At 43.8% G+C, this 16,375-nt stretch overlaps 1 protein-coding gene across 1 annotated transcript in view; it reads left to right on the top strand.

Annotated features, from left to right (window-relative positions):
- Positions 1 to 16,375, top strand: part of CD200 (CD200 molecule) — a 45,388-nt gene that overhangs the window by 15,459 nt on the left and 13,554 nt on the right. The window contains exons 5-8 of the mRNA XM_066621276.1: positions 5,457 to 5,558; positions 11,412 to 11,493; positions 14,032 to 14,358; positions 15,615 to 15,884. Of these exons, the coding sequence (XP_066477373.1) occupies positions 5,457 to 5,558; positions 11,412 to 11,493; positions 14,032 to 14,358; positions 15,615 to 15,884 (781 nt within the window). The remainder of the gene's footprint in view (positions 1 to 5,456; positions 5,559 to 11,411; positions 11,494 to 14,031; positions 14,359 to 15,614; positions 15,885 to 16,375) is intronic.

Below are 16,375 nucleotides of genomic sequence, written 5' to 3' on the forward strand. Positions count from 1 at the left end.
AAGTATTGTGTTTACATTTGTCTATACCTATGTATATATATGTACAGTTTTGCCAAGTGAGAACAGCACTTTCAGAGTCTGATGAAATGGGTTCTGGTTGAAAGCTTATGACACAATCGATCTGTTAGTCTTTAATCCCTGCAAACTGGGCAATGCAGCATTTTTAAAGCTGAGATTGTCTTATATGTTTAGCTGGGGGAGAGCAACTGACTTAACTCATCCCAGCTTACTTTGCCTCCTAGTGGCTGTTGCTGGTATTTCCCTGGTCTTTGTCTTTTTCATTAGACTGTGAGCCCTTTTGGGACAAGAAACCAGTTTTTCCCCATTTCTGTTGCTGCCTACACCACGTTGTACACTTTTTATTGAGAAGCGTTATATAAATATTATCAATAAAATAAAGTGCCACTAGATGCTTGGTTGTTTTTGTTGCAGCAGTCTTGGGTAATTTTGTGCCTTGGAATAAAGTGGTCATGAACTTTAGAAAAACACTATAAAACCAACAAAGTGGATCATGCAGAAAATTGGCTTGGTAACTGGAGGAAAGCAAACTGCATGAGCTCCCATCCTGGAATGGTTCTGTCCAACCTACTAAGGCTCATCAAATCATTTGTATGTGATTTTTGCAATATACTTTAGTATAAGCAGTACATCCTGTACACAGTCTAAAAACAAAATTAATGGCCCAATATCATCTGAGATGGGCAAATCCAGCGCAGTTTGACTCAAGTCGAGTCACAAGTCCCTGCCCCTTTAACTCGACTCCGCCTAACAGGTGGACCTTCCGAGTTGCCCAGAGCAGTTTGGTGACTTGAAAAGACTCAAGTCAAGAATCTTTTCCATTAAAAAGTCAGCAGAGGAAAAACACGGAGCTGCTGCTGGAGTGTGTGTGTCGGAGTTCTCATTTAATACTCTCCTGATATCCCCATTCCATCTGCAAACAAGCCGGGAGGGGGCAGAATGGACTGCGTGAGAGTGGGGACAGAAGCAGTAAGAGGAAGGAGAGTCGTGCACAGCAGCTAAGAGGCTTACCAGTATGACCCAATTCTTTGCAGCTCTACTCAGAAGTAGTTCCATTGTGGCCAGTCATTCAATGAGCCTGCTGGAGCCATGCCATAGTTTCTGCTGGATGGCTAGGAACCAACATCCCCACGCCTTTTCCCCTCACTTGTCCAGGGAAAAACCTTCATCCAATGATCATCGGTTCCTTCAGAGATGGACAAGAGAGCCCACTCCCACCCACCCCCGCCTCCTGCCTCCTGCAAAACCAAAACATTAACCCTTCCCTGGCTCTTGGCTGGAACTTCCCTGCTGCTTGCCTGGTCTGAATGGTGACCCCAGGAGGTTTTGCATGCTGCAAAAAGAGTAAGCAAGAACACCAGACACAGACAGACTCAAGTCTGCATGTGTGGTGACTCAATTCTGGATCAATGGCCTCAGGCGCAAGTCAGTGCCAGAGTCACTGACACACCTGACTATCATGTACATGAGCCAGCAAAATAACATGTGTTTTTGCAATTCTGATCAAGTCACCTGACTCAAGTTTCCATCCCTGCTGTACTCTGTTTTTTCAAGATTCAGTTCTCATGTTTTCTTTAAAAATGAACACACATAGTAACTCACAAAAGAACGCGTGCACAGGTATAGACACCCAGATGCATGCATAATATAATGTGTGAATATATAGCCTTACAGCCACAGTATATTGTGTTCATTTTGTCAATTCCGGAGAAGCACAATTAAAAATCAGTAGCCATGCTTACAATACACATAAACATAAGTGCATTCACGAGGATGCAAGTCCCATTGAGCTCTGCAAACATTTAGGATCAGGCCGCTGCTGTAAGCATTTGGCACGTGCACTTTTAATCATCCACATATTTGCTTAAAATGTTTAAAGAGAGATTAAATAATGTTGGTGTCATGAGACAAATTGGCTAAATTTCCATAGTAAAGCTACTGGACAATGTACCTACTGTTCCAGAATGTAATAGGGCAGAACTATCAGTACAAGAACTGACTCTGGTGCAACTGTGTTCTGTCTACTGTGGTTTCTGCCAATTTCTCCCATAGACTTATCTGATCTCCTCGAGCGGTGCCCTTCTAAGTTGCATGCATATCAAATAAGTCTTAAGTTTTTCATTAGTAAGCAGTCAAGCGCAAAACAATGATCTATATAAGAGTATCGTAATCAGAACCCTTCTTGTCCCTTTCGATCAGTTTCATCAGTATGTGCCAATAGATGTGGAAGAAGATGATGACTATTATGCGCGTTCAGTAGGAATGCTTAGAACTTTGATTCATCTCTTAGATCTGGCCTGGTTTTTTTTTTAAAAAATTTAAAAAAATATTACCACAATTACAGTGTCTTTTCAGCTGTAATTGATAGTTAGGTAGTCTAGCAAATTGCAGATTCTTTAAGGATTTCTTGATGCACAATGCTGACAAGACAGAAAAAAACAAAAAGCCCTCTAGAGTTTTTAAAGAGAAGACTTGATGGGCATAAATTGGAGATAGGGAATCTAGCCTTTACAGAGGGTCAAACTTTGACTATCTATCTCAAAAAGTCCCAACCCTGTCCCAAAGGTTGAGAAAATCTCTCTGTGTCAGAAGAACAACGTACCACATTTCATTTTTTCTGAACTGAGCTTCAGTTTGTTCATTTTCATCCAGTCCATCATTGACTCTAGACACCAGCTCAGCACTCTCCCCACCCACATGGGGCTTTGCAAGCACAGAGGTTGCATTTGGGGGAGGGAGTTTCCAGGCAGTGTTGGGGGGGGCATAGGCCTTGCTATGAAGCAACCTGAAATGGTGATGCAGAGCAACAACCTTGGAGGGGTGACAAATGGATGAGCTCACCTCCCAGTCTGCCTGCCTTCCTGCTGGGGGCTCCAATCCTCTTTTGATCTTCTGAGAGCAAGCAAAAGAGGATCATGGCAGTAGCAGCTTCTGAAGGGAAAAGGAGGTAGGGGGAAAAAGCCACCATGGCTCCAAATCTATTCTCCCTGCCCAAGCGGTGGTTTGGAACCTGCTTCCTTCCCCTCCCAGTTACCAGAAGCAGAGCATGCAAGCAAGCTTCCTGCTCCACGCCTCTTCTGTTCCAATGAACTGAAGCAATGAATGCTGGATTCCTAGCATGCACCACTTCTGTTCATTTGAAATAGAACTGGCATAGAGAAAAGAGTCTGAGTGCTGCACTCCAGGAAGTAAAGGGAGGGAAAGGAAAAAGGGTGGATAGAATTCAGATAATCTCTCCCCACCCACTTGTGACTTTGTAAGCACAGAGTGGCATTGGGGGAGATGCAGTCTGTGTGTGGGCAGGCACAGGCCACCACTGGGGGCCCACATATTAGTTTGGGGCATCCAGCAACTAACATGCCCCCTACGTGTGCATGCAACCCATACACACAATCTCTTGAGCAGTGAAAGCAAACTTTCTTTTTATTTCTAAAATTATGTTTTCTGTGCAGCATCTGACAGCGTTTCTTCATCACCAAGAGACACAGACTCTCTACTGAAATCATTTTTGTCTTGTTTTTGTTCGTCTTGTATTGTAGAAAGTTCTAGTCTGCCTTGACAAGCTGGAGGATTGATTGGTGTTATTTAACTTCCCTTTGTCTAACCTCCTTACCTTTCTGGCTGCCTGATTTGTATTTAGAGGTACCAGACATACCCACAGGGTGGGTGGATGTGTGAACCAGACATTGACTCACATATATTTTGCATGGGCTCCCACTGTCCTGGAATCAGTGTCTCTTATTGTTATGGTGCTTTTGCTCTCCTATCAGCCATCTCTTCTGCCTGCCTGCGTACAAAGAAGGAAAGAACGCATCACATAGGGAAGCACAATTTCTCTGTCTCTCAAACTGCAGATACTAGTTTATGCACTGCACAAACACACTCTGTTGTAGAACAGTGTCTGGGCCAGCAACTATTGTTTGGAATGCTACTTCTTTCTTTCGAAGGCTATTTTTTTTATTGCCCCCAACAAATCTCACAAGATCTGGACAATAGCGCATAGATACAGGGAAATAAATGTCCATAAATATCCTCAAGCATGAATTACAATTTAGGCTCAATTTTTTTTCTTTATAGTAATGCAGTTGCAACCTGGGCCAGGCTTTCCTGGATCTTGAGGTCCCAGGAAAATGCGTCTTCTCTCCCCCCCCCCCCCCCACTCCACCGCAGCTGACCTTGGGCTCTGCATGTGTCTGCTTTAGAAGACTGTTTGGAAGCTGCGATGGGTTCAAAATACTGCAGCAAGATTCAGACTTCAACTGATGTACAGAGCACATCTCAGCAGTTTTAAACTGCCAACCCATCTTTTGAAAACCAAAATCAATACACTTTATGTATTTTTAAAAAACAACAGCACTGACTCCTGTTTTGTATCTGAGCACAAAGTGTGAAATTCTTTAAGGCTGCAGATCAGTGGTTCTCAAACCACTGCATTGGAACCCCCTTTTTAGAATGAGAATCTGTCAGGACCTGCCGGAAATGATGTCGTGACCAGAAGTGACATCATCAAGCAGGAAAATTTTTTATCAACCCTAGGCTGCAATCCTTCCCACACTTACCTAGAGTGACTATCATTGTTAAAAGCATGTACATAGTAGCCTGTTAAAAGTACAGATTTGTAATATTTCCCCAAATGCACAGTTAAGAATGCATTTGTTACAGATATTACAATTTGTTACAGATTTGTAACATTTCCCCAAATGCAATTTAAGAATAAAATATTGAAATGAATGGGCACCCACCTGAAATTGGCTCACAACCCACTTGGGCCTTGACCCACAGTTTGAGAAACACTGCTGTAGATGTTTTGGGAGCAGACCCACAGGACGTCTCCTGCAGGAGGAGCAGTAACGTATCAGCAGGAACATTCAGGTGCCTTTTTTGAACCTATCCAAAAAAAGAAGCATTCGGTTCTGCAGGAGGCAAACTGAGAAAGTTGTCTGGGAGCATATGCTAATATCTGTGCCATCATCTTTCCCAAGTGCTGCTTGCGAGACACCATGTAGCTCATGTTAACATTATGGTTTCTATCCAGCTTGTCAAGTGCACTTACCGGGTGTAAGGCTTAATGAAACATTGAAAATTGAACATGTTGAGACTTCTGGCTGAACGTGCATAGGCTCACTGCTTAATGTAGCTGTCATAATTATTTGGGATAGTTTTTAGTGTTTGCACATTTTTCGACAACAACACACAACTATTGCCCTAACTCCAAGAGTTTGGGGATAAAAAGAGAAAAAACTAAGCCATTGAAACATGTTTGCTTATTTAATACTGCCGTACTCGTACCGCTGCCCCAAAGGAGATGAGACTGTGACGGAATTCAAGATCAGCACTTCCAAGTATGTACTCGTATCACTCATCACAAGAGTTCCCTCATGTTGCTAACTCCAGTAGGGGGAGCATTGGGGGCTTCCAGAATGCCAACTTTTCTCCAGTCGGTGGCTTTGTTATCCCTCATTGCTCCACGATTTAGCTGGACACAGCAGCTGCTCTTGGATGCACACCACTTCCCACACTTCAGAAGCATGCCTGCCAAGGTAAGAAGGACTGATACACTATCCAGCTTGTCATGCTTCCACTCAGGCCCATCCCCCACCTCTCTCTCCTGATTGCAAGGCTCTGAGGGACAAACTGGGGCTGTATCACTGACGTGAATAGATGAATGAGGCTTAAGGATAAAACTTACATTTCCTTTATTGGTGTTCTCTCTTGCGCTTTCTGTTCAAGTAGCTTAAGAGAGGTTTAAAGATGTTGTTTTGTGTTTAGTGCCAGCAGCGGAAGCAATCTAAAGTGACAATACTATGCACACTTACTTAGAAAAAAGGAACATTGAATTCTGAGGTACTTCCTTCTAAGTCACATCATGCATGGGATAGGGCTGCAAGAATATTTATGACATTATGACAAGAATATATAATGACACTTTTCTCACACTCTATGGAAATGTCATTGATGTCAGGGAGAAAGCATTCAGTTCAGATAACATTTTGGGGCTGATCTTGGCCATTGTGTGGAGTGGTGAGACATCGTACCCATTCTCTCTGCCCACTTGGTGTATAGTCTCTGCGCCTGCCACCGATGCAGGTCCAAAATGTGTGCATGTATAAATAATATGCATAAATAACATGCATAAGTGCATAAATGTGGCCATGTATAAATAGTGAAACGTCTAGGTTGTGGCCTGCACATATTGGGTTTTATGCACCTAGGCACATTCTGTTGCTGCATGGATGTGTGCAAATGGTAGAGGCAGGGGTGGCATGCTCGGTGGGCAGAGAGGATTGGTACAGCCTTTTTCTGTTTCCCATGGTGGGTTGGATTTGCCTGCAAGTATCCTGCAAACCAGTCCCATGTTTAGCACTCTGCATGTTTTCTAGCAAGTGTATACCGTCTACAGCTGAAGTGTAGACAAGAGAAATGCAAAAACAATTGAAGTCACATGTTGCAATGTTCACAGTCTCATCAATGGATGCTTACTCAGAAATCTCCAGTATAATGAGATTTGCTCCAAGGCTAATATATATAGTTTTGCAACTGCACACTGCAGTCCTACACTTGTATGGAATTAAATCAAATCGAGTTCCTTGTGATTTACTCCTTAAGTAAGCATGCTTAGGGTTACAAGTAGAGAGTGTGTCATTTGTGTGTATGCCTAAACATGGTTAAGGCTGGATAGCAACTGAAAAAGGGCAATTCCAACCCCTGCTAACTTTGTCGAGGTACTTCTTAAAGTGATACTTCTCTTAAATTTAGCAGGGGTGAGTGACTCTCCCTTTTCATCCCTGCAAAGCGCCTCTTCCAGTGACTGTTTCCTGGTATTTCTACTGTATCTTTTAAGATTGTGAGTCTTTAGGGGATAGGCAACCATTTATTTATTTTATAGGCAAAGCACTTTGTGAACCCCCCCCCCCGATGAAAAGTGGTGCATAAATATTTGTAATTATAATACATCAATTTATACTGTGAAAGGCCATCATGGTGACATTGGTACTTCTGCGTGTGAGTGGCTATTATTTAATATAGATTCTAATGCTAGCCTCCACATGTTTGGATGGCTACTCAAAGGCGTAAAAACCATTGACCCCAATAACTCATGAACTTTTGAAGTTCATTTCATTGTGTGTCATTGCTCTATTAATCTGGCTGTTACAGCCATAGGACCACTAAATGAGCAACAGTCAGGAGATCTGAGAAATACATCTCCTGGGTCTATAGCCACCAAGATATATGATATTCAGTGCATATGTAGGGGGTGGCTGGTCTCCAAACAACCTTTGTTTTTCTCGTGAGCTTTCCTTTATTCTGTTAAAGAAGAAGGTATCCTGAGATGCCTTTCTTCTAAAATGTCCCAATTTTTTAAGCCAGGACTGTATTTTAGAATAGTTTCTCTCGCTTCAGATGCAGAGAGTGCTGACGATCAGTAAAGATCCAACAGTGTTTTCATATGCAAGGCATAAAATACCTTGACACTTCTCTTATGTTATGTGAACATTTGAACATTGCTTATGTACACAAGAAGTACTGATAAAGCCAATGAACATTCTGGACAATGTGGGTTTTGCAAACAATTGAAGCAACTGCTTTTTAACTGATTTTAAGTTTCATGTGTGAAAATGCCTTAGGAGAGTCTTAACCTTTTGCAGCTCAGTCATCCCAAGGAGAATTTCACACTGCTTATGCACTCCCATACTTTATTTCAGTTATTAAGAATTGCTGTTTGATTGAACGTATACAGCAACAGCTGGAACTTAAATTTCTATTATAGGAAAAAAGTTGATTCGTTCCACAGAATTTTGAGTGAAAGACAATAAAAAAATCATAAGAAAAATAAATGACAAGGATGAAAACAATACAATTTGTGGTCAATAAGAAAATATATTCTTGAATTCTATTAGCCCATCAGTAGTCAAGGGCAAATTTAAACCAATTTCAAAAAATGTTGAAAAACATGGGCCATGTCTAACTGTTGCTCTGAATGATTGTTTGTCCATTCCATTTTTTTATTTTCTATTTTTGGAAAATATCATGAATCCTTGATTTCAGATACTCCAAGAGGGTCTGGGAGAGGAATTTTATCAGGGGATACAAAGTTTCTTTTGGTCCTTTCCCCAAAGGGGGAGGAGGTGAAACAAGGCAGGGGAAGGGTGGCAATAGTTGGAATAGTCTTTGGACCCCAGGACTACCAGGATTCCCAATGCAGAGCCCAGGTCTACTTGCCAGATGGTATTGGCAGCTAGACATACTAGTACAGAAAAACAAACACACTCCCGATTCTTTCTAAAATCTTTTAAATATGGCAAATCACTGCAGAAAATTAGCATCATCATATTTACGCTCACAGTGGAATGGAAAGTGTCCTGTGTGTACAAAACTCTTTTCTCTATGCTCTATGCTCTTTTTACCTATTTTTTTACTCTGACTGCTGTTTTTTATGATGTGTTAATATGTTTTTATTTGTTTTTAAATTATGTTTTTATATGTTGTAAGCCGCCTTGAGTCCCTTTGGGGAGAAAGGTGGGATAAAAATAAAGTTATTATTATTATTATTATTATTATTATTATTATTATTTTCTGCAGCAGCTGTAGTTCTGCAGGTATGTCCCTGAGCTCCTCGACATTCCTTCACACCACAAGCCAAAGAACTCCTGTAGAAGGCCAGTTTCCTCCCAGATCTGACACTGTGTTAAGGAGTGTCATGTATGCATTCGTTGGCCCAGTGCATATGGCTTGCGGCACCCACAGTAATGTTCCCAGCATCCCACACAGGAAGCGGGTCCGGGTGAGATTGGAAAATGTAAGCTCCCAGGAAATTTCTGCTCCCTCCCTTTGACTCCTGGGCCCACTTTTTGACCCTGGGCCCTGGTACAAATTTACCTCTACACACCTTGAATGCGCCCTGTTGTCAAGTAAGCTTTATTTATTGTGAAGATTTAGACACTGCCTTTCAGTCAAATAACCCCTGAAATGGGCTTAAAATAAATTACAATGAGCATTACACACACATGAGCAGAGAGAGAGAGAGAGAGAGAGAGAGGTTAGTAGCCAGAATGTTCTTTACTTCAGACCTGCAATCTCCAGGCTGCTGAAGAATCCTATAGGATTTGGAATCTTGGTGGTAGACACCATCTTACTTGTTATTGGACCTAAAGAAGGCATCATCCTTCAGTATGTGCATGTATTACTACCAAATATCTATTTCTGAGACAATTCTCTCTCGGCCTGTTCATATTCTCTATTCCAGATCCTCTTTTCTGTGAGGCATTTAAACATTTCTATTGACCTTCAAGTTGGGACTTAATTGTTTCTCCTTTTGTTTTTCCTTCTGAGTTTTCCTATTGTTTCTTGCTCTTCTGAACTCAGACTCTTCCTTCCTTGATCCTTTAGTAGAAAATACCGCCTTTGACTCATTTCCCTCTCATTCCTTAATCACGGTCTCATTTCCCATCCATGATAAATCTGTTTCTTCAACATTCTTAAGTGTTTCATGCCTTATCCATTACTATCTCCTGCTACCTGATTAAAGAGGCACTTTTTAAGTGGTGACTATCTTATGTTGAATGGGGAGAGAGTGATCCTGTTCAGACCAGCATGTTCTCTCTCTCTCTCTCTCTCTCTCTCTCTCTCTCTCTCTCTCTCTCTCAGCTGTTTGCTTGTGTCTTCCTTGTCTTTTTGCAGATTTTGATTAAGCTAGGCAGGCATTGGTAATATTCTCCGAAACCTCTTCCTAATATGCCCCTTCCTGTGCTTTCTATTAGTTTGTATCCTGGAATAGCCATTATCCCACTGATTCATTCCTTTCCACCAGATAAGTTCCACTCCAGTAAAGGAGTCATCCAGGTGGTTTGCAGGTTTCATCAAAGCAATGTAACTACCAAGTAACACATTATAACAATAAGAAGGCGAACAAAAACAAAAACTGGCAGACAACTTGAGAAAAATGAAACTGAAACACAGCAGAGTAATCAGAAGAAACCGATGAAACAAAAACGTTTTTTATTCCCCCCTTAAAATGAAGCATCAAATGCCAGCTGAACAGTATGGTGGAGGGAATTCTGTACTGGGGAGCTGCCTCTAAAAAGGCCCTGAACCATTCCCCCACTTTAGTAGAGGTGGGATACAGGGCAGAGCTTCAAGTGCACAATGCAGACTGGCTCATGTGAGATAATACAGTCTTTCAAGCCCCAAGCCATGTCGGGCTTAACAGATAATAACCAGCACTTTGAATTGCACTTGGAAACATAATGAAAGCCAGCATTCCAACAGACAGGTTCCCAAAAGCACACTACCTGCTGCAGTTGTAGAAGAAGGACCAGTTGTAGTCTTGTTCTCATGATGTGGGAACTCAGCAAACCACATCATCTCTGGAAAGGCCTAGTAAACCAGGCAGATGCTCTAAGTTCCTCAGAGTATGTATCTATCGAACGAGTAGTGTTATTTTTCATCTATGTAGTCTCCAGAAGTCCTGAGAGACCAAGGTGTAGAAGGCTCCATACAGAGCTGATGTTCCTCCTGCCGGCTCTCTTTCCCACCTCTGCGTTATGCAGATAATAAAATCCTTCTCCTGGGACTCGTGGTGTTAGAATCTCTGGGAGAAAAGCTTTATTTGTAGGCCTCATTCTAGGGCTAAAAGCCTAGTGCAACAAGCCCTTTGGCCCTCACACTTCAGCTCATGCCAAAAGGTACTTCTAGCAAACCAGAGACTGAAATACCTGGAAGAGGGGCATAAACCTATGGCCCAACCCTATGGGCCTTCTACAACTGTGGATCTTGTGACCCACTGTTGTAAAAGGTCCAGCAATGGAACAACATTGCACTGCTATCATGCATAATGGAGCCACTGGTGGCTCCCTGCGCATACCAGAACTGCCCAGATGCTGTGCCAAAGCTGGTAGGTTGTCAGAATGGGCAATCCATGGGTGGTTCAAGGGAGGTTTGGAGCGGTAATTGGGCCTGGTCAGGGGTGTGTCAAGGGCAGGCCAGGGGCAGATACTGGCAGCACCAGCATCAGCACCAATATCTTATGCCACCCCCCCCAGCCTGGGCTCAACATGTCCCCTTGGACTCACTCAGATTTACTCCAGAAGAACAACTGGCACAGATGCGAGTAGGCCCATTGGCGACCAGGCACTGGCAGAGGTAAGGAAAAGTAAAAATTTTTTACTCTCCATAGCATGCAAAAGAGGCTGCACCCAGTGCCACTGTGGGCTTTTTGGAGAGGGCAGGATCAAGGAGTTCTGCTTTGACAAAAATTTGAAAATCCCTGGCATGATGTTATGGAAGTCCTACAGCATCCTCCTTCATTATGCACATACCCAGTACCTAAGCAGAGCACTGAAATAGAAAGAGATCTGTTGTTTATCCATAACACACCTCTCTTTTTTTGTTCATAGGGAAAGGAGGGCTTTTGCTCTCTGTGGACTTTTCAGAGTCTGATTATGGGTATTGTCTCTCTCGTTCTTGGCAGGGTACAGGGTAAGTCTAATATGATCAATGAAGCTGTGCATTAGGCTGTGTGAAATGTTTAAAGACTAGGAGCCAATTACCACTGGAATCTCATGGGATCTCATGATTACACTAACACTGCAATCCTATGCATGTTTATTCAGAAGTTAGTCAAGTGTGTTCAATGGGGCTTACTTCTAGGTAAGTATGTATAAGATTGCAGCTTAAGTGGTTCTTCTTTGGCCCTGAAACAAAAACATGTGCACCTGCATGACACATGCTCTCATTGTCTTCGTGTTTTCATGAAAACCCTCTCTTCATTTTTCTGTACACCAGCATTTCTCAGATGTGGGTCAGGACCCACTAGGTGAGTCGCAAAGCATTTTCAGGTAGCACCTAGCTCAGCCACCATTGAAAATACCCAGCTAAAAATACAGGATACTGAGCTGCTGGGTGTGGCAGGCTCCTGGTTGGAGAGAGGCATGGTGCTTTGCCCTGAATAGGTGGGAAGATGGGACACTGGAAAAGGGGGGGGGTTCTGTGTGGTTGGAGAACGATCCAAATCTGTGTTCTGGTTTGACTTCCAAGCTGAAATGTTTGGATTCTGATCTATGCAAAATAACATCATGAGTGTACTGTGTAGTGGGACCATTGTCTGATTGTGGCTTAGGTTTGAAGACTAAGGGCGCAATCCTAACCGGCACCTATGCCAGCATAGGAGCCCTGGGAGGGTCACAAACATGCCGTAAAGCCTCCGTGGGAGGAAGCTGCATTGGTGCATCTAGATGTGCTGACGCACAGAGGCTGGTAAAAGCCTCTGTGGCGGCTTCCTCCCTACTGCTTCAGCACACCTGCGCCGACGCAAGTGGAGAAAGTAGGTTGGGGGGTGGGGAGGAAGCAGAAGGTGGCATTTCTGGGTGGGGGAGGGCGGGTGATGGGCGACCCCAGGGGCGGGCGCGCTGGGGCTGGAACCCGGCAGTTTTGCCGGATCCCAACCCCCGTCCCTGGGGAGAACGGAGCAGCTTCAAGCCATTGCGCTCTCCTCTGACTTGTGCCACCTTCAGAGGTGGCACAGGTCCGAGGAGACCCACTGAGGCCAGCAGCCCTTACCCAGGGGTAAAAGGAAGAGTTTCCACTTGCCTCTGGCTGAGCCGCTGCTGGCCAGTAACCTGCATTGGATGCAGCACAAGCCTCCTGGCTTGCCTGCTCCAGCGCGGGTTTGGATTGCACCCTAAATTGATGATGTCGCTTCTGGCAATGACATCACTTTCAGGTTAATGACATCACTTCCACTGGGTCCTGACAGACTGTCATTCTGAAAAGTGGGTCCTGGTGCTAAAACATTTGAGAACCACTGCTCTACACTACTGCAGTCTTCTGCCAGAATCATGTAATAAAGAAAATCATATAACAAGCTGGAGAGCCTAGAAAGAACTACCAGGAGATGTGGAGAGAAGCACTTCAATCCTCTCACATGGGAACCCACACAGCATGGGAGAGCAAGGGAATGCTTGTGGAGATGTGGCTAGTGTGGCAAGAAGAGTTGCAGGATTGGCAACAATGACTGTCACATGATGGCAATCATGGGAGGCCAGATGAAGAATCTCTGTGCTGGGTAGGAACCCAGATGACTTTCCAAAATAATAAATATTTTAAATAGAGGAATAACTACAGGTAGGAGCATGATAATCTTACAAAGAATGAACGTGGTATGCAGCACTGTGAATGACGTCAGGGAGCTATGCAGAAGACTGCTCAGTGGAAACAGTCATGAAGAACTGGGAGAGCAAGCTGAAGAGGAAAATGTGGTTGAAAGATGTTGGAGGGGAGGGTCAGATGGGAGAATGTCAATGACTTCATACCTTCTTTCCTTCCTATCAGGAACAATTTGTTGTAGGGGGTGACAGGTGAGGCAGAACTGCCCTACCATAGTCCACAGAAAATAGCCACAGCCTCCTCTGCAATTGCACATGCACTGCACCCACTTTCTGTGTGCTCCCATGGAGTACATTTGCAGTACCAGGGGAGGCTGTGGCCATTTTCTGTGAACTATGGTTCTGCCTTACCTGCTGCCCCCACACGATACGCCCGTGCTCCCTACTGCACTGACATCACAGAAACAACTGAAACGAGGCACCTGCTCAGCTGTAAAGGGCCTTCCAAAAATCCTTGAAAACGTATAGGTGTGATGTTGGCTACAAGGCCTTTCTGTTTTATTAATTCCTGACAAAGATGGTAGGCTGTATCCTCAGCTCTGTAACAAATGAAATATGGACACAGGCAGTTCACTTGGGCCTGTTGGTAGGCCTGAGGCTTAATAAAACAAAAATATCCTATGCAGGCTTTTTGTGGTACTGAGATTGGTGACCAAGGCACTGCAGCTTCAGCCACCTCAGGGAAGCCAAACAGCTGATCTGCCTGCCTCATCCTGTCTGGCTCATTGGGAATTGCTCTTTCTGTGTCTGCTGGGCTTGGTGCACTGTTTTGTCTTAACTGGAAGTCCAAAGATTTGTTGTCATTTGATGGGAGTGTCTGTTATTCATTACAAATTATTTCGTGTTGCCACAGGTGACATCGTGACACGAAATGAAGAAGTGGAGCTGGGTGGCAACGTTACCTTGAGATGTATTCTAACAGGGACTCATGATATTGCTCAAGTTTCATGGCAGAAGCTAATTGATAACAACTTTGAAAACATTGCAGTCAATTCTAATTCAACAGACGCAAATGTTCTTGGCCAATACAAACATCAACTCAATTTCACAGCTTTAGCCCTCAATGACACTGCCATCACCTTCTGGCATGTTAGCACCAAAGGAAATGGTTGCTACAGATGCGTATTTCATATATTTCCCGTACCAGAAGTCCACAAAATAACCTGTCTTTCTGTGTACAGTGAGTATTCCACTTTCATACTCAGTAGGGGTTGAATTAGAGAGCATTTATCTGATTACAGTACTTGCCCGTTATAATCTACAAAAACAGGTGGAGCCTGTTTATCTGCAGAATTTCCATCCACATACCTGGACCTGTGTGGAGAAAGACTTGACCCCAGCTGAGCCCTCCAAAGGCAACCATAGCTGTGCTCCAGTCACCTCCAGGCCCATGGAGGCCACGCACAGCCTCTACAAGCCTCAGAATGGCCTTTGGAGGTCCTATAAAGGCACTTCTGGTTTTTACCCAAAAATCAGAAGTTGTCTTCCAACACTTTCGGGAGCCTTTCTGAGGCCCGTGGAGACTGGCGTGCAGCCTCCATGGGCCTCAGAAATGCCTCTGGAGGTCCTAGAAGGGCACCTCCAGTTTTCAGATGAAAAACCATAAGTGCCCTTCTAGAACTTCTGGAGTCCCTTCTGAGGCCCATGGAGGCTGCACACGGCTGCCACTGGCCTCAGAACAGCTCTGAACATGACCAAAGCAAGGCTTCAGTCACATTTGGAGGTTGGTGGTGCCTGGAATTTGCATGACTTGGTTTCAAGCAAAATTCGGTATCCACGAGGAATCCAGGAACAGAACCCTCGCAGATAACAAGGGTCCACCTGTGTTTTCTTTTTGTGGTCTCTTGTCACTACCTTCTGCACTGCTGGAACAATAAAAAGAGTACAGAGTTTGCTAGCCTTAGTTTAGCATTGCCAGTAGGGCCATGGGCAAGGTTATCTCTTTCATCAAAAAGCTCTATCGGTAAGTGAAGGGAAAATAAGGACATTCAAATTTATATTCAGTAGAAATCTTCAAGCCAGGAATCTGAAAGAAACCAAATAGTTTAGGTCTGTATCTGATGGCAGACAAGGACGTGTGGTGGGTGGGGAGGCAGGTGAAGCAGAGCCTCCCTACCGGAGTCCTTCAGAAAGCAGCACCACCACCATGTGAGGTACACAAGCACTCCCAACCCACTTGCAGAGATATGAAATGTGTCCTAAGGTCCTGGCTTCAATCAGAACTTTTAATCAGTATTCATGAAAAAGGGTTCCATTTACCATGCACAGTGTTGGGGAATGCTTAGGCTGAACTTTTCCTTCCTATTGATCTCTGTCATCCAATTTCCCATTTAGAAGCTGGCAGATTATTTAGAGCTGCCTCATTTATTTCAAGATATTTTCTTCTTCATTCTGTTGTCCATCCAAGCTCCTCATGGTGACTTGTTTGTGTCACAGGCCACCTCACAGCATTTGTACACTACGAAATCTCAGATGGGTACCTGAATGCCACCTGCTCCGCAACTGGTTTTCCACGCCCCAACATCTCCTGGGCTATACCACCAGATGAAAAGGATGAAAAGGAAATGACAAACCCCAATGGTACTGTGTCTGTCATGAGCAGAATCCATGTAAAGATTCCAAGCAGCAAATCTGCCCAAGAGCAGATCTGCAAAGTTACACACAGAGGGAACGAGACATTTTTCAATGTGCCAATGAAAGAAAAAGGTCAGTGAACAGAGCATGTGAATATGGGGCCTGTCTCTGTAACAGCCACATCAACTTTCTTTGCTTAACTCTTATGTAGCTGCTTGTATTGTGCTTTTGCTTCTGTTCTAAGAAACAGAATTCCCACAGATGGAAAATATGGTGAGAATAAGGTCCAAATGAGGGAACGCCTGGGTTCAAATTTCACTGGAGAGCATGAAATAGCAGTGCTACGATGATGATGATGAATTAGCTTTCAAAAGCCTGAGAAATGCATTACTTTGTTCAGAACTTAAAATGGGTTCTGGAAAGAAGCTCAGCATCAGAGGCCAAATATTCCACAGATCTTGGCAAACAGACTCATATTTGTATTCTTCAGTAGTCCAGAATGTACAGGGGGAAACTGATGGTGGCTGATGGACCGTTATTCAGTTCGTACTATACAGATAGAAGAAGGATAAGACTATGTGCATTTCTAACACCCACACAGTTTCGAAACTCATGATAGCAAC

Source organism: Tiliqua scincoides, chromosome 3, assembly GCF_035046505.1.
Source record: "Tiliqua scincoides isolate rTilSci1 chromosome 3, rTilSci1.hap2, whole genome shotgun sequence".
Lineage (NCBI taxonomy): Eukaryota > Metazoa > Chordata > Lepidosauria > Squamata > Scincidae > Tiliqua > Tiliqua scincoides.